Raw genomic sequence first — 25,448 nt, forward strand, 5'->3', positions numbered from 1 at the left:
AGCCTTCATGCCAATTGATACTATCCACTATGGATAAGAGTTCATTGGTATCCCTCACCACAGAGGGTATCTTTCTGAGCAACATGCGCAGTAACCAATCTGTATATTGGGATATAGGGTCTCCTACGTCTTGTACACTTTAGGCACAAAGTACCAACACGGATAGCTGGGATTTGTTGGGAGAAGTTTTATTGCTGTCGCTTGTTAAATAACACCCTTTTCAACATACGGCCTGAGGAAGGACTGGAGTTTAGATGACAACTTTGGAATGGGATTCTTTTTCAAGGCTTCATAGTTAGTTTTATTTCCTAGTTGCCGCTGTACTTCTTGGAGGTAATATTGTTCAGTCATTAGAACGACATTACCTCCTTTATCTGATTTTTTTTTAATAACTACTCCTTTTAGGGATTTTAACCATTCCAATGCTCGGTTTTCTTTTGCTGTGAAATTAGGTTTATCTGTCGGATATTTCAGGGCTTTTATATCCTCTAGAACCTTATGATAAAACAGATCAAGATTACTTCCTGGAACTAACTGTGGATAGAAGGTTGATTTTAAACCATCTGTAAATATTTTGGATACATTTTCTTTATTATGTTCATCACACAGATTTCCCCCGAGCAATTCAACTAACATGGATAAACAGTCTATATCTACATCACTTAGATTTATCAACGGACTGAATCCAAGTGGGCTTATTGTAGCTGGAATTTCACCTTCTGCTGGGTTCCGTTCAATGTTTTTTACTGGCAAAATATCTCTTTAGATATAAATTACGTATGCCCTTAAATAAATCGATTTCAAAGTCCACGTAGTTGAATTCCTTCGTGGGAAATTTTTTCAAGACTTTCATCAAGACTGATTTAGCTGCTTCATCAAGAACCACGTCTGTAAGATTAATTATGGTTGTAGATTTATAATCATTAGCGGACATCAAAGTCTCCTCCTGCGTGCTTGTTACTCCTGCTGTGGGTGCCACAACACTTTCTTCCTCTTCACTACTGCTCCTTTGTTGGAGTCTGTTTTTGCTCTTGCACCCCCATCTGGTTTTCCCTCTAAAGGGGTAGTTCTTTCCACTAGTGCACACATTGCGTTTTTTGTTGTTGTTGCGTTTTTACTTGCATTGATTTTCTCAAAGCCACTTGACTCTGATTCGGTAGTCCAAAAGTCTGTAGCTTTTTTCTCCATGTCTTTATTCTTATTCCTATATTTTCTAACATTTCTGTTATGGGTATTGCTGTTAATGTTCACTCTTTTATTATTTGGTCGTTTCACAAAAATCTTTCCTGTATCGAAGTCCGCTTTATCTCTCAGAAATTTGTCACACTTCTGATCTTTTATCTCGCAATGTAGGTTCAAGAGTTTGTTTTCCAATTTTTTAAGTAAACTTTGTCAGAAACTCGAGTCCAGAGTTCTACTTTAGCCCGTCCGAGCAATTCCGTGACTGTTGTGTATTCAACCTCATTGTGTGCCAAAATCAGAGGCAGCATATTCATAGAGTAGTTAAGATGAATCTGTTCCCATTTTTTAAGAATTATGAGTCATACAAATACTGAGATGACTCTTTGTAGTTCCTCAGTCCTCTAGGGACCCGGCCGCTGTCTTTGTATGATTTCAAGGAACCTATTGTCCAGTAAAGATGCATTTCCCTTTCAGCCAGTTGCTGAATTTAATTTTCTAAGCTTTTGGTGCTCATGAGATGCAAAGTTTCTACTTCGTTGCATTGGGTAAAGAAAGTCCCGGTGTCCTGCTGCCCCGCTGCTATGGTTGATTCAGCATTCATTTCATTTACAGCATTTTCCAATGCGGTATCCATTTCCATTGCAGGAAATTCCACAATTCAACACCACTTCAAATAGTGGTGTAATGAAAGTGCGTGCTCTAGACTATAAAAAAGTCCAGTGCAAAACTATATACAAGTAGGAAGATAAAGTCCGTCTTGCACTGCACTATGTTTAGCCTAGCAAGGCTTCCACTACACATAAAGGATAAGCAATCAAGCTGGAGAGCCTGAGATAAGGGATAGGTGGTGCTCACTCCAATATTGCACAAATTGCTTCAATACACATGGATATATGAAGATAATACATGGATAGCACTCACCACTCTTCAAAGGCAGATATATTTTTATTTCTTTGCATCATGAAACCAAAACAGGGTGCAGGATACAGCTGAAAAAGCAGCGGGCCGCCACACCAGGATATTTCCTAAAACTGGCAGCAGCCGTGGTAATTCCAGCTCCAATAGTGTATAATTACTATTACAAGATCAATATAATAAGATCACATGGTGGCACAATGACAGAGCCTAGAGGTGGCAGCAGCCGGACAAGACCATAGGGCCTCACAAGGGAAAAGATTAAAGATTTTTTTTTTATGTAAATTGAATAATGAAATATATAACGAACATTACAATTTTAATTTAATATGCCAGCAGAATGAGGAGACCACATAGCGGCAGCATGACAGCCTGGAGGTGGCGGCAGCATGAGGAGACCATATAGTGGCTGAATGACACAGTACGGAGGGGATGGCAGCATGAGGAGACCACATAGTGGCTGAATGACACAGCCTGAAAGTGGCGGCAGCATGAGGAAACCATATAGTGGCTGAATAACCCAGCCTGGAGGTGGCAGAAGCATGAGGAGACTATATAGTGGCTGTATGACACAGCCTAGAGGTGGCACAAGCATAAGGAGACCATATAGTGGCTGAATGACACAGCCTGGAGGTGGTGGCAGCATTAGGAGACCATATAGTGGCAGAATGACACAGGCTTGAGGTGGTGGCAGGATGTGGAGACCATATAATGGCTGAATGACACAGCCTGAACATGGCGGCAGCATGAGGAGGCCATATAGTGGCAGAATGACACAGCCTGGAGTTGGTGGCAGCCTGAGGAGACCATATAGTGGCTGAATGACACAGCCTGGAGGTGGCAGCAGCATGAGGAGACCAGATAGTAGCAGAATGACACAGCCTGGAGGTGGCGGCAACATGAGGAGACCATATAGTGGCTTAATGACACAGCATGGAGATGGCAGCAGCATAAGGAGACCAGATAGCAGCAGAATGACACAGCTTGGAGGTGGCAGCAGCATGAGGAGGCCATATAGTGGATGAATGACACAGCCTGGAGGTCGTGGCAGCATGAGGAGACCATATAGCCACCTAAAAATCATGCTATTTCCCAAGGTTTTTAGGTGGAAATAGGTAGAGATTCCTGTGTAGGGCCACACTTTTTAGGATGAGTAACACTTGCCTCCAAAAGGTGGAAGGAAACAACATATGGTCCATTGTAAAAGGTGGGGGTAAAAACTGACCCTTAAGGCCCTACTCTCGACCTATTAATTCCCTTCTTGGCAAGTATTACTTGCCCTAAAAAGGGTGGCCCCACACAGGAACCTCTCCCTATTTCCACCTAAAAACCCTGGGAAATAGCATGGTTCGTAGGTAAAAATAGGGAGAGGTTCTTGTATTTGGCCGCCCTTTTAGGGTGAGTAACACTTGCTAAGAAGGGAATTAAAGGGGTATTCCGTCCCTAGACATCTTATCCCCTATCCAAAGGATAGGGGATAAGATGTCAGATCACCGGGGTCCCGCCATCATTACTGCGCAGAGCGAGTTCGCTCTGCACGTAATGATGGGCGGTACAGGGGCAAGAGCATCGTTATGTCACGGCTCCGCCCCTCGTGACGTCACGGCCCGCCCCTTTCAATACAAGTCTATCGGAGGGGGCGTGGCGGTCGTCACGCCCCCTCCAATTGACTTGCATTAAGGGGACAGGCCGTGATGTCATGAGGGGTGGAGCCATGACATCACGCTGCTCCGTCCCCCGTATCGCCCGTCATTACGCACAGAGCGAACTCGCTCTGTGCTGTAATGATAGCGCGGTGCCACAGCGGGGATCCCGGGGGTCCCCAGCAGCGGGACCGCGGCGATCTGACATCTTATCCCCTATCCTTTGGATAGGGGATAAGATGTCTAGGGGCAGAGTACCCCTTTAAGCGAGAGTAGGGCCTTACAGGGTAATTTTTTCCCCCACCTGTTACAATGGACCATACTTTGTTCACTTCCAACTTTTAGAGGTTTTTGCATCACATCAATACTTGGTGTAGGTGGCACATGGTGTTTTTTGCACACTTTTCCTTTTGTTTGATTTCAAAAAATGTTTGGTTCCATATATTTTATCCTAAGAATATTATTAAAACTGAAGTTTTAGCTAATGTATGTCCTCAGTACTTACTTGTGGTCTGTTGCAGAGGAATTTCTGTAACAGGGGAGCGGCACCTTAATAATTTTTTGCAGTATCCATATTTGTGAAGTATTGGTGTGGCACGTTGGTTGATCTACACTGATGAATCAGGCATTGGTGGGTGAAAATCCTGGCTGATCCAAGCCTGATTCATCTTCACAAAGGTCAGTCTGTCCACATTTTTGGTGGACAGGCAAGTTCTCCTTGGGGTTGCTATGGCCCCCACTGCACTAAACACCCGCTCTGATGGCACACTACTGGCCGGGCAGGACAGCTTTTCCAGGGCAAACTCTGCTAGTCTGCCACAAATCCAGTTTGGCTTCCCAGAAGTCCAGCAGATCTTTAATGTGGGTTGGCAGGGTCATGTCAAGGTATGCTCCCACCTGCTGGTTCAGGTCCTGCTCCAGGTCTACCTACTGCAGATGAGTTGCTTCACTATGCGGGTAAAGAAAGCTACTCAGTGACTGTAGACTCAGGCTGCTGCTGATGGAGCTGGTACTGTTCCTGCCACCCCACCCCTCCCCAGCAGCCATGGCTGTGAAGCGTGAGCGCAGAGCACCCCCCGAGTCAGACCTGCGAGAGGATGGATGATGGCACAGATAGACATCGGTCAACTGACTACGTAGGATTTCTCTGTGGTAGGTCAGTTTGTCTTCCCTCTCAATGGGTGTAAAAAAGGCCCCCATTTTGTGCCGGTAGCGAGGGTCCAACAAGGTGAAGAGCCAGAAGTCATCCCGCTGCTGAATGGTGATAATTCGGTGGTCAAGTGACTCGGAGGGACTCCCTTCCTTCATCTCCACTCCATACTGCCACGGTGTGTCTGGGTCCTCTGTCTCCTCTTCCTCATCACCCTGTAGTTCCTCTGGCTGCTCCTGCTCCTCCTCTCCTGTCAGATGACTATAAAAACCACCCATTTCACTACATATTACCTGTGCTCCACTGTCCCCCTCCACCTCTTCCAGTTCAGCCCCCCACAGGGCTCATGTGGCCGTGAGATGCAGGCGCCACGTCTCCAGTGCCCTGACCAGCCATCGTTTCCACCATCTGTTGTAGGAAATGAAGCAGTGGAATGATGTCATTCATCCTGCAATCCTGGTGACTGATAGTGTTGAGCGGCATAGGCCATATTCAAATTCGCGATATTTCGCAAATATATGGATGAATATTCGTCATATATTCGCTAAATTCGCATATTCGTAATATTCACATTTCATTTTTGCATATGCGGAAATTAGCATATACGAAAATTAGCATAAGCAAAAAATTTGCATATGCGAAAAGTAGCTTATGCAAATTTTCGCATATGCGCAAATTCGCACGCCAGTTTCACACAGTTGTATTAGAGCCTTCTTTACACCACACAAGCTGGAAGCAGAGAGAGATGATCACTGTGATGTGTACTGTGAAAAAAAAAAATAACGAATATTCGTAATTACTAATATATAGTGCTATATTTGCAAATATTCACGAATTCGCGAATATGCGATATTCACGAATAAAATTTGCATTGCGAATATTCGCGAGCAACACTAGTGACTGACTAATAATGTGGCTTCCTCAAAGGGCCTGAGCAAACAGCAGATATCACGTATGAGCTGCCACTGGTTAATATCGAAGTTACATAGGGGAGTACCCCTATCCGCCTGGGTCATGAAGAAATCGTTGATGGCTTTTCTCTGTTTTCGGTCCAACATATGGAGGGTGGAATTCCAACATGTGGAAACGGCTCATATCAGACTATGTTGGAGGATCCTGCTCTGACGCTGCAGCTCAAGGAGGGTGTGCTTTGGGTGTACGAGTGGCTGAAGTGCATGCAAAGTTTCCTTCTCATTGTTAAGATGTCTTGCAGATTGGGGAACACTTCAGGAACCGCTTGACAACCAGATTGAACACGTGTGCAGACAAGATGTTCTTCCCGTTGTCGGTCACCGTGATTCCCATTTCCAGTTTTCGAGGAGAAAGCCATGATTCGATTTCTTGATGAATCACTTTTAGCAGTTCCTCCCCTGTGTGACCCCGTTTGCCAAGGCAAACCAGGTGAAGACCAGCATGACATCGCTGTGCCCTGCAGACATGGTATGCTGGAGGGGCATTGAGACTTGCCCGTGCAGTGGAGGCTGGGGACACGGTGGAGGATGAGGAGGCATAGTCGGACACTGTCACAGGACCAACGGACTGAGAGCGTGGAGGCGAAAGCGGCGTGACCTGGCCAAGTTGCTGGTGTGGCTGTGCAGGAACCACATTCACCCAGTCGCCCATAAAGGACATATGTATATGTATGACTCCACAGCGCTGTACTTTGGTACACACCGACAGGCTTAAAGGGGTTATCCAGGAAAAAACTTTTTTATATATATATCAACTGGCTCCAGAAAGTTAAACAGATTTGTAAATTACTTCTATTAAAAAATCTTGATCCTTTCAGTACTTCTGAGCTGCTGAAGTGGAGTTGTTCTTTTCTGTCTAAGTGCTCTCTGATGACACCTGTCTTGGGAACTGTCCAGAGTAGAATCAAATCCCCATAGCAAACCTCTTCTACTCTGTGCAGTTCCCGAGACGGGCAGAGACTTCAGCAGAGAGCACTGTTGCCAGACAGAAAAGAACAACTCAATTCAGCAGCTGATAATTATTGGAAGGATTAAGATTCTTTAATAGAAGTCATTTACAAATCTGTTTAACTTTCTGTAGCCAGTTGATATAAAAAATTTTTTTTTCCCTGGAATACCCCTTTAAGGACTGGCCCACCTTCTGTTCCACATAATTGTTCAGGGCTGGTGCTGCCTTTTTCGCAAAGAAATGATGGCTGGGATTCTCCACCTTGGCTCAGCACAAGCCATCAGTTCTCTGAAAGGCAGCACCAGCAACATTGAGCTTCTGTGGCGCTGGATGAGTAAGCGCATACTTCTGTCTTTTGGACATCACTTCGCTGATGGAGTGCTGCCGGAATGACTGACTCGAATTAGGAGGAGCAAGAGCATCTGGACCAACAGAAAATGGGTATGACAGACTGCTCCCTTCGGCTGAGGTGGTGGAGCCTTGGCTGGCTGAAACAGGGAGCGGCCACCGCATCGGAGCCATGGTTCTCCCAGGCCGCTTTATGGTGACGCTGCATATGTTGAAGCCGTGGTGCCAACATTGGGACCCTGGCCACGCTTCACCTTCTGCTGACACATCTTGCATGTGGCCAGGTTAACAACCTCCGGATGCTTGATGAAAAACTGCCACACCGCTGAGTAGCTGATTTTCCCCCCAACAGTCAGCACTGACTGACTGCTATTGCTGCCGACTCCAGGAACCCCTGTTCCACTAACTCACGGGCAGGTAGGCTGACGCAAAGCAGGTGGCCTACCCCGGGCAAATTTGGTTCCAGACTTCCCACTGCTGCCACCATGTTGACTCCCAACCATGCTACCACCTTTCTGGCTCAGCTGCTGCCTTGCCCAAGTGCGATCGGCTTTATCATCATCGAGTTGTTTCTGCACGTCACTAATGTCCTCCTCAGGTTCCTCAAAGGTGTCTGTTTCAGGAGCCTGAACACTCGCAACACCACCTCCCACGCCACTCTCCTCATCACTACTTGTCCGCCTAGTGGAGGAAGTGGCGGATGTCTCCTCCATTTCTTGGCTGGGTAGTAGCTGCTGACTTTCCTTTAGTAGATTGTCCTCACTAAATATTGGAGCTGAACCCACAGCATACAACACTTCTGTGGGGGAGGGAACAACATATGACAGAGGCAATTGGAGGACAGGGACTGCTCCAGGGCCATGCCAGGGTTGTGTCTGAGGAACCCACCGACTGTTGACTGGGGGTGTCAGATGTCACTTGTGATGAAGTGAATGACCGAGTTAACCAATCAATGATGGCAAATGGGTTGCTGGTCGAAACACGACCGCTAGCTGATACCGGGAGCTCAGGCCTCTTGCTGCGACTCCTGCTGCCACTTGCCCCTAGTCCGCTGCGACCTCTGCCTGTGCCTGATGAATTTAGGCCTCTGCCACTCCTCTGTACACGTCCTGACATACTTATACACCAGCTGAGTGTGTATATGTTACACTTATGAGAGGACAATATGCTTCACTATTCGGTAAAACGAATCAAGTCAATATTCGTATTCGTCACAAATTGAATTTTTTATGAAATTCGTAATGAATTTGGATTCGTCATATTCGATTCGCTCATCTCTAAAAATAATTATTCTGCACTCAATACAACATAATGATGTAGTGATAACAGAATGATAGAAATCTCACCAAATTTATTGAAGGGTGATAACAGAAGGTTGGAAATCTCGACATATTCATTGAAAAGGAAAAAGCTAAAATATTGCATTCACATAAGTATTCAGACCCTTTACTCAGTATTTAGTTGATTGCAGCCTCCAGTCATCTTGAGTATGATGCCGCATGGTTTGCACGCCTAGATTTGGGGATTGTCTAACATTCTTCTCCAGCTCTGTCTGGATGGATGGGGACAGTAAGTGGAAGCCATTTTCAGGTCTCTCCAGAGATGTTCAATTAGGGCTCTGGCTGGGCCACTCAAGAACATTCCCAGAGTTGTCCCTGTCATGGCCGTGTTGTTAGGGTCATTATCCTGGTGGAAGGTGAATCGTTGGCCCAGTCTATGGTCCAGAGAACTCTTGATCAAGTTTTTTACTAGGGAAATGTCTATACTTTGCTCCATTACCTCAAACCTGACTAGTCTCCCTGTCCCAGCCAATGAAAAACACTCCCACAGCATAATGTTACTCCCCTTAGGGGATAAGATTCAGATCGCGGGGGGGGGGGGGGGTCCGACCACTGCCCCCCCCCCCCCCCGCGATCTCCTGTATGGGGCCCGGCTTGCTGGCCAGATAGCTGGTGTCGACCACCGCCGGCCCGGTATTCGTCTGTAATCAGACCCGGAGCAAACACGCTCCCGGGACTGATTAAAAATGGGGTGCCGCGTGCATGATCACGGGCGTCCCCAGCTGTGGGACTCCCGCGATCAGGCATCTTATCCCCTATCCTTTGGATAGGGGATAAGATGTGTAAGCACCGGAGAACCCCTTTAAGGGGATCCCGAAAGGGCAACTTATACGTACTAAAAGAATTTGCAGCAATGAGGATGAGTATCAAAGAAATAAAGAAATTGTTGTTGAAAGTGTATACAGAGAGGGTATGATAAAAAAGAATTAGCCCAAGCGTGTAGGGAGGTAGATTTATTACCAAGAGAAGATTTAAGAAGTAAAAAGAGAAATAAAAATAATTCTAAAAACAATAGAATCAGTTTCTTTTCCACATACAATTGTCATTCAAAAATGATCAAAAAAACTGTGTGCAAATACTGGAGTTTACTAGAAGCAGACGATAAAAATGGTTGTCTGTTCAGAGAACGCCCCAGGTTTGTATACAGGAAAAATAAGTCTATTGCTAACCATCTTATTACAGCAGATTTAAAAAAGAAAAAGGTAGATAAACAAACTTTTATTAAAGCCAAACAGTCAGGAACTTTTGCATGTCTGTCCTGTCAAAATTGTAGTGCTATCATTAACCCCTTAAGGACGGAGCCCATTTTCACCTCTAGGACGAAGCCCTTTTTTGCAAATCTGACCACTGTCACTTTAAACATTAATAACTCTGGAATGCTTTTAGTTATCATTCTGATTCCGAGATTGTTTTTTTGTGACATATTCTACTTTAACTTAGTGGTAAAATTTTGTGGTAACTTGCATCCTTTCTTGGTGAAAAATTCCAAAATTTGATGAAAAAATAAAAAATTTTGCATTTTTCTAACTTTGAAGCTCTCTGCTTGTAAGGAAAATGGATATTCCAAAAAATTTTTTTTTGGATTCACATATACAATATGTCTGCTTTATGTTTGCATCATAAAATTGACGAGTTTTTACTTTTGGAAGACACCAGAGGGCTTCAAAGTTCAGCAGCAATTTTCCAATTTTTCACAAAATTTTCAAACTCGCAATTTTTCAGGGACCAGTTCAGGTTTGAAGTGGATTTGAAGGGTCTTCATATTAGAAATACCCCATAAATGACCCCATTATAAAAACTGCACCCCCCAAAGTATTCAAAATGACATTCAGTAAATGTTTTAACCCTTTAGGTGTTTCACAGGAAAAGCAGCAAAGTGAAGGAGAAAATTCAAAATCTTCATTTTTTACACTCGCATGTTCTTGTAGACCCAATTTTTGAATTTTTACAAGGGGTAAAAGGAGAAAATGTATACTTATAGTTGTAGCCCAATTTCTCTCGAGTAAGCACATACCTCATATGTCTATGTAAAGTATTTGGCGGGCGCAGTAGAGGGCTCAGAAGGGAAGGAGCAACAAGGGGATTTTAGAGAGTACGTTTTTCTGAAATGGTTTTTGGGGGGCATGTCACCTTTAGGAAGCCCCTATGGTGCCAGAACAGCAAAAAAAAAAACACATGGCATACCATTTTGGAAACTAGACCCCTTGAGGAACGTAACAAGGGATAAAGTGAGCCTTAATACCCCACAGGTGTTTCACGACTTTTGCATATGTAAAAAAAAATAAAAAAATTTCACTAAAATGTGGGTTTCCCCCCAAATTTCACATTTTTGCAAGGGTAAATAGCAGAAAAGACCCCCCAAAATTTGTAACCCCATCTCTTCTGAGTATGGAGGTACCCCATAAGTGGACCTGAAGTGCACTACGGGCGAACTACAATGCTCAGAAGGGAAGGCGTCATATTTGGCTTTTTGAGAGCAAATTTTGCTCGGGGGGCATGTCGCATTTAGGAAGCCCCTATGGTGCCAGAACAGCAAAATAACCCCCACATGGCATACCATTTTGGAAACTAGACCCCTCACGGAATGTAATGAGGGGTACAGTGAGTATTTACCCCCCACTGGTGTCTGACAGATCTTTGGAACAGTGGGCTGTGCAAAATTTTTCATTTTCACGGACCACTGTTCCAAAGATCCGTCAGACACCTGTGGGGTGTAAATTCTCACTGCACCCCTTATTACATTCCGTGATGGGTGTAGTTTTCAAAATGGGGTCACATGTGGGTGTGTTTTTTTTTTTGCGTTTGTCAGAACCGCTGTAACAATCAGCCACCTCTGTGCAAATTACCTCAAATGTACATGGCGCACTCTCCCTTCTGGGCCTTGTTGTGCGCCCCCAGAGCACTTTGCGCCCACATATGGGGTATCTCCGTACTCGGGAGAAATTGTGTTACAAATTTTGGGGGGCGTTTTTCCCTTTTACCTCTTGTGAAAATGAAAAGTATAGGGCAACACCAGCATGTTAGTGTAAAATTCTTTATTTTTTTACACTAACATGCTGGTGTAGACCCCAACTGTTCCTTTTCATAAGGGGTAAAAGGAGAAAAAAAAAAAAAAAATTTGTTAGGCAATTTCTCCCGAGTACGGCGATACCCCATATGTGACCCTATTCTGTTGCCTTGAAATACGACAGGGCTCCAAAGTGAGAGCGCCATGTGCATTTGAGGCCTGAATTAGGGACTTGCATAGGGGTGGACATAGGGGTATTCTACGCCAGTGATTCCCAAACAGGGCGCCTCCAGCTGTTGCTAAACTCCCAGCATGCTTGGACAGTCAATTGCTGTCCAGAAATGCTGGGAGTTTTTGTTTTGCAACAGCTGGAGGCTCCATCTTAGAAACACTGCCGTACAATACGTTTTTCATTTTTATTGGAGAAGGGGGGTGGGGCAGTGTACGTGTGTATATGTAGTGTTTTACTCTTTATTTTATGTTAGTGTAGTGTAGTGTTTTTAGGTTACATTCACACTGGCGGCAGATTACACTGAGTCTCCCACTAGGAGTTTGAGCTGCGGCGGAAAATTTGCCGCATCTCAAATTTGCAGCGGGGAACTCACTGTAATCTGCCGCCAGTGTGAATGTAGCCTGTACATTCACACGGGAGGGGGGTCAAAACTACAACTCCCAGCATGCACTGACAGACCATGCATGCTGGGAGTTGTAGTTTTGCAACAGCTGGAGGCACACTGGCTGGAAAACCTTGAGTTAGGTTCTATGACCTAACTCAGTATTTTCCAACCAGTGTGCCTCCAGCTGTTGCAAAACTGCAACTCCCAGCATGTACTGATTGCGGAAGGGCATGCTGGGAGATGTAGTTATGCAATGGCTGGAGGCACGCAAGTACAACTCCCAGCATGCCAAGACAGCCTTATGCTGTTCCTGAATGCTGGGAGTTGTAGTTTTGCAAGATTTAGAGGGGTTCAAGTTGTAAATCACTGTCCAGTGGTCTCAAAACTGTGGCCCTCCAGATGTTGCAAAACTACAACTCTCAGCATGCCCAGCCAGCAAACTGCTGTCTGGGCATGCTGAGAGTTGTAGTTTTGCAACATCTGGAGGGCTACAGTTTGAGACCACTTAGTGATCTACAACCTGAACCCCTCTAAATATTGCAAAACTACAAGTCCCAGCATGCCCACACAGCAAACAGCTGTCTGGGCATGCTGGGAGTTGTAGTTTTGCAACATCTGGAGGGCCACGGTTTAGAGACCACTGTAAACTGTGGCCCTCCGGATGTTGCTAGGCAACAACTCACCTAGCAGGACCCGGAAGCCGCCGCCGCACGTGGGGGATCCCCGCATGGAGGATCGCGATCCGGGATCCAGGTAGGGACCTTCGGCGCCGACCCTCCCTGGACGGTTCCCCCGTTTTGCCCGGACACCGATAGGTGGGCAAAGCGGTGGAACCGAACTTTAACCCCCCCTCCCCCGGTCTGCTATCGGTCGGTCGCTCGGCCGACCAATAGCAGGGATAGTAGGGGTGGCAACCCTGCCACCAAACTCCTATCCCTTTAGGGGGATCTAGGGTGTCTCGGACACCTACGATCCCTCTTATTTTCCGGGTCACCGGGTCACCAGTGACCCGTATGACCCGGAATCGCGCAGATCGCAGGTCTGAATTGACCTGCGATTTGCGCGCATCGCGGTCATGGGGGGGTCTCAGGACCCCCCTCGGCGATGTGCGGGGATGCCTGCTGTTAGATAACAGCAGTCATCCCGGCCCGATCACCGCTACCGGTGACGCGGCGCTCCCGGAACCTCGCGACGTACATGTACGTCGCCGCGCGCCAAGTGACACTTCGCGGCGCCGTACATGTACGTCGCTCGTCGTGAAGGGGTTAAAGGAGTTTCGGTGTCCCATCCCATGAAGGGGACTAAAATCCCAATCAGGGGATGGGACTCCTGTAACAGTATGCAAGTAGTTTATCTTTTAAATTGCCCCTGTGGGATGGGGTATGTCGGACAGACAATGATACCGATTAAACAAAGACTAAATGAACACAAAAGCACAATTCGTACATGTAAAAAAGAGACAGATAATAAGAACCAGAAACAAAAATGAGACGAGTGTAGCAAGGCAGTTTATCGAGAAAGGACATAATATTAACGAATTAAGATGGCAAATATTGGAGAGTATTGAAGGTGACAACAAAGAACAAATTAAGATGAGATTACTTAGGAGCGAGGTACAATGGATTCAAAAGCTGTGCACGTTACAGCCCCATGGGATCAATGAATGTTGCTATTTTAATGTTTTTTTGTAGGTTATCTATCTAGAATAATATGCATTGTTTTTAATACAAAATATATAAGATATTTTGTAAATTTTTTGTATTTGTATTTGTAGAATTAAAATCTTGCGAGAGTTTGAGACTATATATGTTGGTGTGATGTCCCGGTACAGTATTTTATACGTTACCTATGTAGAGGTCCCCATAGTCAGAGTCTTTTTTAGTCTTTTTTACTCTTTTCTAGTCTTCCACTTGTCACCTCTTACTTAGCCACTAAATGTATAGTAGTTATATCGGATATTTATACAGTTATTAGTATAAAAATTGTATATATTGAATTGTCTACCTGTTTGTAGCGTAACAGGACCTGCGGGTCATGTGATCAGGTGGAAAACTCTATGGTTTTGCTTTAGGACCTTAGGAGGTCCCAGTGACGTGTTCACCCACCATGCCTTGTAACGGTGAATGACAGCTGACATGGACCAATCCAAAACGGCCCTGCCCATATAAGGGAGCGGTTGCCATTAATCGCTCTCTTGTTCCTGCGCTGCTGATGAGGACGGATCTGCGCAGCTATCTTCCGCAGTGACTAGGCCCAAGCCTTGCGGCAACGGCCATCCATACAAAACTGTGAGTTATCTCAATCCCTGTTAACTTCACAAGATCACCGGACCTAAACAGACCCCTAAATCCGGACGGATCTCGGCACAAATCCTAACTCTATTAATCCTTGAATAAGTCAATGGTCCCCAGCATCTGTCAATCATTGCTGAGCTGTATAGAGACTGTATTACTAAGACTGTTGCTGTTAATTGGATGTACCGCAAGTACTTCAGTAAAGTTTATGCAAGTTCAAGTTCATCCCTATTGTGGACCTTCATTCATTTAAGCACGCACCTATGGTTTCTGGGAAGGGTGGCGATAGGCCGAAGATTTACCTCAGCGTATTAACCCTCACCCTGGCGTCACGAGTGACAGGAGTTAAATTAACCCCTCAAATACCGAAGCAACACCTCCACTGTATTATATCCCCCCCCAAGGACTACCACATTGGGGATGGGAAACGTGCACTATGCTTGAGAAAGGAGGCGTAGCCTCTGAAACGTAGCAACTGTTCTCACCTGTCCTTCGTGTGAAGAGTGATGACCGGAGGATTCTAGCAGTGAATACTTCACATGAAATTGTAAAGAAGTCGGCTTTTTGCTCCAAGACACATCATGCGGACTTTGTTATATCCACACTGGGTGATTATCATTTTTCCTGCTTTCCTGTATCATGTTATGTTGGAAAATTATCCATATATAAAAAGGAAGAAGTTGTTGCAGTTAAACAGTGTGTGTGAATTTTCTTTCTTCACGATTGTACATTTACTGGGACTAGAGCACCCAGTCACCACACTGCACCCTAGGACACCAGTCCCTTCCCGAGATATATTGTTCAGGATTGAAGCAGCATCTGCCAAACAGGATGGGCAGGAATACAGAAGAACATGAGATTCTGTACTGGGTATCCACATTAACATCTCTGGGGTCCCTTACCCTAGTTACCTCACTAAGCCCAACAGGCGGATCCTGAGCCTCCGCCATCTAGGAGCTGGGGTACATGTCTGTGGCAGTGCCTCTACCCAGTGGAGCATCCAGGGTAGGGATGTGGGGTCCCACTGGGAACATACTTGATGCAATAAGATTGACACAGCCTAACTGGAACTAACTTTATATAGAAAATAGCAAATGAACAATCAAACATAGGAAAATACAATGACAACACTATAGAATGAAAAGCAATGCAATGTGGATTTTTCTTACCAACCCACTTGTACACCTGCGGCCCACCCACATGTCTTCGCCTTAATGGCCGTTTGTGCACATAGGAGAGATGAAGCCCATACAAGTCCTGCTCTGCAGCGTCGCTAAAACAGGCTGAGCTGTGTAATGTCCCAACTGGATCTCAGAGTCTTTACTTTAAATGAGAGAACAGGTGCTCTGTGGTGGAACAGGGTAGAGAGGGCTTTGGTTTACCCTACAGCGCCCATAACCTGGTCAGTCCAGCTGCAGTCTCCTCTCACTGAGCTCACCAGACATCTGGACTTAGTGCTTGTTCCTCAGTGCAGCTAGCAGGTCTCTCTCTATTACAGGTGCTGTCTCTGTGGTACATGTCTCTCTCTATTAACAGGTGCTGTCTCTGTGGGGCAGTCTCTCACAGCTAGATGCACATCCTTTCTCTGGCAGGGCTTGTGGTACTCTGAGCAAATCCTTAGAGCAAAGGACCTGCTGAATCATCTCTCATGAAATGGCTGCTAATCATGTGATCACAGCTCCAGTCTTTATCAACAGCATACTAAGTTAATTTGTGATGGTCTTCGTCCACCATCTACTGGGCATTTCAGGTATTGCAGCCAGCTCCATAGGGGTTACACAAGAGAAATGGGAGGAACCAGAGCTAAATTTTAAATGTCTTTGTAAAGGATACTTTTTGTTTTTCCTTTTTAATACATTTACAAAAAGTTCTCAAATTCTGTTCACTTTCTCATTATAGAATATAGGGGAAATGTGATTTTTTATTTTATTTTAGCACAAGGCCTTACCATACCATGGATGCTAACTGATTACACTATTGATCTTCCATAAATACTGGATTTTATTTGAATTTACCAATGTACCACAATTGTTCCTTATTATAGGAATACCCATTTTAACATATAAATATCATACTGGTCCATATTAGGAATAGGCTGTAAGCTAAGACATGAGTCTTCAGAGTAGCCCTTTATACAACAACTTATTATACTGTATACTTTAACTGCCCAATGCAGAAGGAACCGAATGTCAGTCATGGGAAGGACTTAACACCAAGGACTGAGTTAAGATGTCTGATCCCGGGGGTCCCCCTGTTGGGATCCCTGCGATCTCTGTACAGCAACCGGCATTTATTTAGAATGCTAGGTACGGGCTGCGGGATCGTGATGTCACAGCCATGCACCTTTTTACGTCACACCACCCCCCTCAATGCAAGTCTATGCATTGAGGGGGCGTGACATGACGTCACGAGGGGACGTGGCTGTGACGTCACGACCCCGCCACCAGCTCCAAGCATTTGTAACAAAATGAACACCAAGAAAGAGGACAACCAGAGTTGGCAGGTAAGAGAGAAGGAGTTCCAGTGCAGTTTTGAGCTAGAGAGGCAGAGCCCCAGTGCAGCCAAGTCAGACTGAATGGTTCCATTGTGTTGCAAACTCTGAGTCTGCGCCCAAGTGAGTCGCAAACCCCAGAGCAGCGCTAAAGTGTGTTGGCAGCTTCAAACTAGTGCTTGAGTGAATTAAAGAGCAGAGGAGAAGTAAGCCGCCACAGATGACAGAACTGGGCTAAACACATTCCTAGAGATGACTGGATGTAGCAGGCTTCACCATCGAGTACAGAGCAGGGCCAAGTAAGTTATATATAGTGTCTATCACCAGATACTCCACTACATTAAATATTTTTCTATTGATGACTCCACTACATTAAATCTTATCTCCTATCCAAAGAATAGGGGATAAATGTCTGTCCCAGTGGTCAGATCGCCCACGATCTCCTGCACCCTTCTTTTACCTATATCAGATCCTTTACACCTCAATCATATTCTATAATGTGAACCATCTCACATATCCGCTGCAGAGTTAGGCTACATTCACACTATGTGAAAGGCTCCATTACAAACGGACGTTAAGGGCTTTTCATCGCCATTAACGTCCGTTTTTGTAACGAAGCCTAACGGGAGACATAACAAGCACAGAGGAACCCATTCACTTGAATGGGATTCTCTGACCTCTGTTATTGCTGCCGTAATTCCGCCGGAAGATAGCGGGAGAAGCACAATTTTTTCTCCCGCTATCTTATAACGTCCATCACACTGCCGGCTGCACAAACGGCAGTGTGAAAGGAGCCTTAATCTTTCTGCCTTTGGATGGATGGTCAGATTCATTACTGAGTGTTTTGTAACCTCGTTTAATTCAGTCCCCAGAGCTCCTGTGCTTACCTACTGAGAAAATGTGTCGGCAAAGACAAAGTGGTTAAAGGCGTACTCCCGTGAAAAACAATTTATTTTTAAAATCAACTGGTGCCAGAAAGTTAAAGTACTCTGTTGACCCCTCTGTCCATACCATGAACCAGAGCAGGAGAGGTTTGCTATGTTTTTTTTTTCTGCTCTGGACAGTTCCTGACATGGACAGAGGTGTCAGCAGAGAGCACTGTGGTCAGACAGAAAAGAAATCCAAAAGGAAAAGAACTTCCTGTGTGGTATACAGCAGCTGATAAGTACTGGAACTATTAAGATTTTTTAATAGAAGTAATATACAAATCTGTTTTGCTTTCTGGCACCAGATGATTTAAAAAATTGCTTTCCACCAGAGTACCCCTTTAATGCAAGTGTTTTCCTGGAGGGCCCATGTAGTCCTCCTCCGTTGCAGTCCCAGAGCAGGAATTGATTACCGCAATCTTTGAAATTAAATGCAAAGTTAATTAGAACATCACACCCCCCCCCCTGTGATTTCTGTAGATCAGCCAATCCATCACTGATCCACAGCAATTTTCCTCACTAGACCTCCTTCTGCTTTCCTGCTACACGAACGCTGAATCCCCCGCAGAAAATACAGTTCGTCCCCTTTCCTATGTGCTCCCAATTACCTGTAAGCAACAGTACAGGAGCCTTTGAACTTACACAGGCTGCCTCTGGGAACTGCCACGGATAATTAGAAAGGTTCCATCAAAAAGCCGCGAGAACGGGAAAATCTGCTTGTACTTTCAAAATATAGAAAACAGTGCAGAGGTAATTTAGCTCATCTTCTATTAAGTCTCAAGGAGCCCCTTCAGCTTCTTTGCTCTCATTCATTCTAACAGCTGAGAGAGTCAGGAATAACATGTATCCCACAGTGGTTATTTATTTAACACACAAAATTATTACAGAGAAAATAGTAACCATACGTGACCGTACGGTCACGTATGGTTACTATTTTCTCTGTAATCATTTTGTGTGTTAAATAAATAACCACTGTGGGATACATGTTATTCCTGAATCTGTATATCCAATTTTACAAGAAAGGTCCCCAATTGTTACTCCTACAGCTGAGGCTGGGTTCACACCACGTTTTTGTAAAACTGATTCCTCAAAACCTGACTAAACTGTATCAAAATGTGTGTACAAATTTTAATCCTTATACGGTTGTAAACCATATACGGTTAAAAAAAATTCTTTCCGGTTGCATCCGTTTTTTAAGGAAAAAAAACATGTACGTTTTTAACTTTTCATTCCATTCTGAATAAAAGAAAGCAGTGTGGGTAGACCAGCTGCGACACGGACAGGTACGGACTTCACCTTTTGTGGAGTATGAAAAGAAGAGCAAATCCAGCGCAGTACTAGATGCAGAAGGTGCAGTTTATTCAATATTGCACACAGAACACAAGACGAACATGGCAGTGACGCGTTTCGGCCAGCGGCACCCGGCCTTACACATACTCTTTTGTATGAGTAAGGCCGGGTGCCACCGGCCGAAATGCGTCACTGCCATGTTCGTCTTGTGTTCTGTGTGCAATATTGAATAAACTGCACCTTCTGCATCTAGTACTGCGCTGGATTTGCTCTTCTTTTCATTCTGAATAAAGAATCACTTGTTTGATTGAAATTCCAAGAAAAAAAACTGTGCAAAGTCATAAACCGTATGGTGAAAACCGGATGAAACCATACGCACATTCAAAAAAAACATATATGTTTCAATGCGTTTTTTTTTCACTCGGACCAAAAACCGTGGTAGACTATGGTTTTGGGTACGGGAAAAAAATTGAAAAAAACGTAAAGGATGCAAAACGGACAAAACATGATGCATTGTTTGGCATACAGTTTTCAATGGATAGTCAATGCATACGGTTTTCAATACGGTTCCGTATGGTTTTCAAATTGAAAACGCATACAGGAACTGTATTGCAAAAATGTGGTCTGAACTCAGCCTGAGAGAACACATTTTCACGAAGCTTCAAAGAATTTAGAAGATGAGGAGTCTGGGCACTGTCGATGCACCACTGTTTTTTTGCAAAAAAATAAAAAAATTATATATGCATATATATATATATCTATATATTTTTTCCCCATTTTTAAGGTGGACTCATTGGATGTTAGTACAAACAGTAATGGGTATTGACTCTCTTTCTTGAGCTGTGATAGGGAGAAGACACCCTTGCTCCATCCAGATGACAGCTTGCTTTATTAAGAAATGTTGTCACTTTAGCCAGAGGGTGGTGCAAGGAGCAGGCGGAATCACTGCTCAGATTGTGCTATATTCTGCACAGCAGCTTCAAGGGAAAGCAGGTTAGAATCAGAGATGCTGGATTCCACATGCTCTGCCTGCTCCTGCAATGGGCTGCTGCAGCTGGCAGAGACTTTGAGAAATGCCAGCTGAAGAGGCCAATAAACTGTACTGAAAGGTTGCCAGACCAGAAAAGATGGAGGTGCCAGCAGATCTGGAAGAGGACATCAGTCTGCAGGATAACAATACCCAGATTTTTCACAACTTTTCGTCTTTTGGTAGGTAGTTGCATGAATGGAACCTATTGCAGTCTATGTTGATAGATCTGTATTGTACAGGACATCTGCATTTCTACAGTTCTGCATTATTTCTGTTCCGTATGACAAAACTGCCCATTTTTCTAATACATATATATATATATATATATATATATATATATATATATATATATATATGGCATTGCAGGGGCAGTGGAGCAGAATTTGTCCAATGTAGCAGAGAGGAGTTTGGTGTTTGTTACAACTCATTATGATATCCTGTTGTTTTTGATAACATAGGACTGCAGGGGAAGAATTCTCCTTGCAGATAGTTAGACATGCATCTCAAGTTCATCCATGTGATCCTGCACGGTGGAAAGAATGTTCATTTTAATGTGTCGGGATAGCTTACAATCCAATTTCCATGCTATACCTACTGGGACGTATTTTGACAAAAGTATATTGACCAGTTAATATGACCCTATATAATGTACTAAATGCCATCTATCCCCAATCCCTCTGTCCCCTATCCCTGTCTTTCACCTCTTCTGTATTTCTATACCCTATTGCTATTCCACCCTATCTTTAACACATATCTAGTATTAATGCTATATAAACCTCCACTATTGCTGCCTTTTTCTCATTGGATCAGATGCTCAGTGCTTTAAATGTCTCAGTCGACTAAGGACAATGAATAAGGGGGCATATACATTACTAGTCATCGATAGTGTGTAGACCAGTGTTTCCCAACCAGAGTGCCTCCAGCTGTTGCAAAACTACAACTCCCAGAATGCATTCGGCTGTCCGGGCATGCTGGGAGTTGTAGTTTTGCAACAGCTGGAGGCACCCTGGTTGGGAAACACTGGTGTAGACCCAAGGAGCCGTATCCCAAGGAGCAACTCTAGGTTATAATGTAGGGCATTTCACCCAGCTGTACATGAGAATGTGAATTTCTGTCTGTCCTGGAAGTAAGAACCACATACTCCACTAGGAATTCCAAATGAGGATGAAAGGTTTTTCTTCAAGAGCATATCTAATTTTCTGAAGATCACTAACGTGCATTAGAAAGTCAAGTATGTGTTTATATGTAAATACTGGAGCACGGGGCCCTTGACCTGATATAGATAGCAATATAGGCTTTTGAAGGTTAAAGAGGTTTATCAGCCACTTAAATAGAAAAAAAAATCTCAGAATGTTAAATAAAGGGTCCCATGCCGGTCTCTGCTTCCTGGTCCTACAGTCATCACAATGTTACCAGTGACTGGCTGCAATGGTCACATGTCTATATTGAGAGGAACCAACAATGGATCTGGGAAGAGCTGAAACGGGAGCGGAAGGGAGAATGACTTCTTTCATTATTTTAAATCCATCTTAGACTTATTCATATATTTATTTATTTGTTTGTTTTTATCTAAATGGGCACTGTCAGAATTTAAAACTTTTGATATGTTGTGCATCGTGGCAAAACATTCACCTTTCTAATATGCTTCATAAAAAAAAAAAAGATATTTTTATTGAAATCATGGCTTATAAAAAAAAGACCACTAGGGGTCCCCGTACCATCCAGAAGATAATCTTGTCTGGCTGCAGCATCATCTTTGTCCCAGCTGAAGCACAGGCTGGTACAAAGTCCAGTAAGTGAGGGGGGAACTAGCACATCTCTTTGCTCACTCCTGTCGTATCAGACTGCAGCATGAAAACAGAAAGGAGGGGGTTACAGAGCAGCCTGCGGTGATTGTATATAGAGACCTGTTACGCCGAGCGCTCCGGGTCCCCGCTCCTCCCCGGAGCGCTCGCTTCACTCTCCCCGCGGCAGCGCTCCGGTCACGTCCTCTGACCCGGGGCGCTGCGATTCCGCTGCCAGCCGGGATGCGATTCGCGATGCGGGTAGCACCCGCTCGCGATGCGCACCCCGGCTCCCCTACCTGACTCGCTCTCCGTCTGTTCTGTCCCGGCGCGCGCGGCCCCGCTCCCTAGGGCGCGCGCGCGCCGGGTCTCTGCGATTTAAAGGGCCACTGCGCCGCTGATTGGCGCAGTGGTCCCAATTAGTGTGTTCACCTGTGCACTTCCCTATATCACCTCACTTCCCCTGCACTCCCTTGCCGGATCTTGTTGCCTTAGTGCCAGTGAAAGCGTTCCTTGTGTGTTCCTTGCCTGTGTTTCCAGACCTTCTGCCGTTGCCCCTGACTACGATCCTTGCTGCCTGCCCCGACCTTCTGCTACGTCCGACCTTGCTTTTGCCTACTCCCTTGTACCGCGCCTATCTTCAGCAGCCAGAGAGGTGAGCCGTTGCTAGTGGATACGACCTGGTCACTACCGCCGCAGCAAGACCATCCCGCTTTGCGGCGGGCTCTGGTGAAAACCAGTAGTGGCTTAGAACCGGTCCACTAGCACGGTCCACGCCAATCCCTCTCTGGCACAGAGGATCCACTACCTGCCAGCCGGCATCGTGACAGTAGATCCGGCCATGGATCCCGCTGAAGTTCCTCTGCCAGTTGTCGCTGACCTCACCACGGTGGTCGCCCAGCAGTCACAACAGATAGCGCAACAAGGCCAACAGCTGTCTCAACTGACCGTTATGCTACAACAGTTACTACCACAGCTTCAGCAGTCATCTCCTCCGCCAGCTCCTGCACCTCCTCCGCAGCGAGTGGCCGCTCCTGGGATACGCTTATCCTTGCCGGATAAATTTGATGGGGACTCTAAGTTTTGCCGTGGCTTTCTTTCCCAATGTTCCCTGCATCTGGAGATGATGTCGGACCTGTTTCCCACTGAAAGGTCTAAGGTGGCTTTCGTAGTCAGCCTTCTGTCCGGAAAAGCCCTGTCATGGGCCACACCGCTCTGGGACCGCAATGACCCCGTCACTGCCTCTGTACACTCCTTCTTCTCGGAAATCCGAAGTGTCTTTGAGGAACCTGCCCGAGCCTCTTCTGCTGAGACTGCCCTGTTGAACCTGGTCCAGGGTAATTCTTCCGTTGGCGAGTATGCCGTACAATTCCGTACTCTTGCTTCAGAATTGTCCTGGAATAATGAGGCCCTCTGCGCGACCTTCAAAAAAGGCCTATCCAGCAACATTAAAGATGTTCTGGCCGCACGAGAAATTCCTGCTAATCTACATGAACTTATTCACCTAGCCACTCGCATTGACATGCGTTTTTCCGAAAGGCGTCAGGAACTCCGCCAAGATATGGACTCTGTTCGCACGAGGCGTTTCTCCTCCTCGGCTCCTCTCTCCTCTGGTCCCCTGCAATCTGTTCCTGTGCCTCCCGCCGTGGAGGCTATGCAGGTCGACCGGTCTCGCCTGACACCTCAAGAGAGGACACGACGCCGTATGGAGAACCTCTGCCTGTACTGTGCTAGTACCGAACACTTCCTGAGAGATTGTCCTATCCGTCCTCCCCGCCTGGAAAGACGTACGCTGACTCCGCACAAAGGTGAGACAGTCCTTGATGTCTACTCTGCTTCTCCACGTCTTACTGTGCCTGTGCGGATGTCTGCCTCTGCCTTCTCCTTCTCTACAGTGGCCTTCTTGGACTCCGGATCTGCAGGAAATTTTATTTTGGCCTCTCTCGTCAAAAGGTTCAACATCCCGGTGACCAGTCTCGCCAGACCCCTCTACATCAATTGTGTAAATAATGAAAGATTGGACTGTACCATACGTTTCCGCACGGAGCCCCTTCTTATGAGCATCGGATCTCATCATGAGAGGATTGAACTTTTGGTCCTCCCCAATTGCACCTCGGAAATTCTCCTTGGACTTCCCTGGCTTCAACTTCATTCCCCTACCCTGGATTGGTCCACTGGGGAGATCAAGAGTTGGGGGTCCTCTTGTTCCAAGAACTGTCTAAAACCGGTTCCCAGTAACCCTTGCCGTAACTCTGTGGTTCCTCCAGTAACCGGTCTCCCTAAGGCCTATATGGACTTCGCGGATGTTTTCTGCAAAAAACAAGCTGAGACTCTACCTCCTCACAGGCCTTATGATTGCCCTATCGACCTCCTCCCGGGCACTACTCCACCCCGGGGCAGAATTTATCCTCTCTCTGCTCCAGAGACTCTTGCCATGTCCGAATACGTCCAGGAGAATCTAAAAAAGGGCTTTATCCGTAAATCCTCCTCTCCTGCCGGAGCCGGATTTTTCTTTGTGTCCAAAAAAGATGGCTCCCTACGTCCTTGCATTGACTACCGCGGTCTTAATAAAATCACGGTTAAGAACCGCTACCCCTTACCCCTCATCTCTGAACTCTTTGATCGCCTCCAAGGTGCCCTCTGGTCTGCCCGCTGTGGATGAAATTTCTCGTGACCTTTCCATCATATGGAGAGAGACCCAAAATTCTCTCTTACAGGCTTCATCACGCATGAAGAAGTTCGCGGATAAGAAAAGAAGAGCTCCCCCCGTTTTTTCCCCTGGAGACAAGGTATGGCTCTCCGCTAAATATGTCCGCTTCCGTGTCCCTAGCTACAAGTTGGGACCACGCTATCTTGGTCCTTTCAAAATTTTGTGTCAAATTAATCCTGTCTCTTATAAACTTCTTCTTCCTCCCTCTCTTCGTATCCCTAATGCCTTTCACGTCTCTCTTCTCAAACCACTCATCCTCAACCGTTTTTCTCCCAAATCTGTTCCTCCCACTCCTGTTTCTGGCTCCTCGGACATCTTCTCGGTCAAAGAAATTTTAGCTGCCAAAAAGGTCAGAGGGAAAAATTTTTTTTTAGTGGACTGGGAGGGTTGTGGTCCTGAAGAGAGATCCTGGGAACCTGAGGACAACATCCTAGACAAAAGTCTGCTCCTCAGGTTCTCAGGCTCTAAGAAGAGGGGGAGACCCAAGGGGGGGGGTACTGTTACGCCGAGCGCTCCGGGTCCCCGCTCCTCCCCGGAGCGCTCGCTTCACTCTCCCCGCGGCAGCGCTCCGGTCACGTCCTCTGACCCGGGGCGCTGCGATTCCGCTGCCAGCCGGGATGCGATTCGCGATGCGGGTAGCACCCGCTCGCGATGCGCACCCCGGCTCCCCTACCTGACTCGCTCTCCGTCTGTTCTGTCCCGGCGCGCGCGGCCCCGCTCCCTAGGGCGCGCGCGCGCCGGGTCTCTGCGATTTAAAGGGCCACTGCGCCGCTGATTGGCGCAGTGGTCCCAATTAGTGTG

The 25,448-nt window shown here is 45.8% G+C and overlaps 1 protein-coding gene across 1 annotated transcript in view; it reads left to right on the top strand.

Annotated features, from left to right (window-relative positions):
- The first annotated feature begins 20,057 nt into the window (after window positions 1-20,057).
- Window positions 20,058-25,448, top strand: part of LOC130285081 (melanin-concentrating hormone receptor 1-like) — a 57,350-nt gene continuing 51,959 nt past the window's right edge. Inside the window, exon 1 of the mRNA XM_056536249.1 lies at window positions 20,058-20,332. Within this exon, the coding sequence (XP_056392224.1) occupies window positions 20,251-20,332 (82 nt within the window). The 5' untranslated portion in view covers window positions 20,058-20,250. The remainder of the gene's footprint in view (window positions 20,333-25,448) is intronic.

This window comes from Hyla sarda, chromosome 8 (genome assembly GCF_029499605.1).
Source record: "Hyla sarda isolate aHylSar1 chromosome 8, aHylSar1.hap1, whole genome shotgun sequence".
Classification (NCBI taxonomy): domain Eukaryota; kingdom Metazoa; phylum Chordata; class Amphibia; order Anura; family Hylidae; genus Hyla; species Hyla sarda.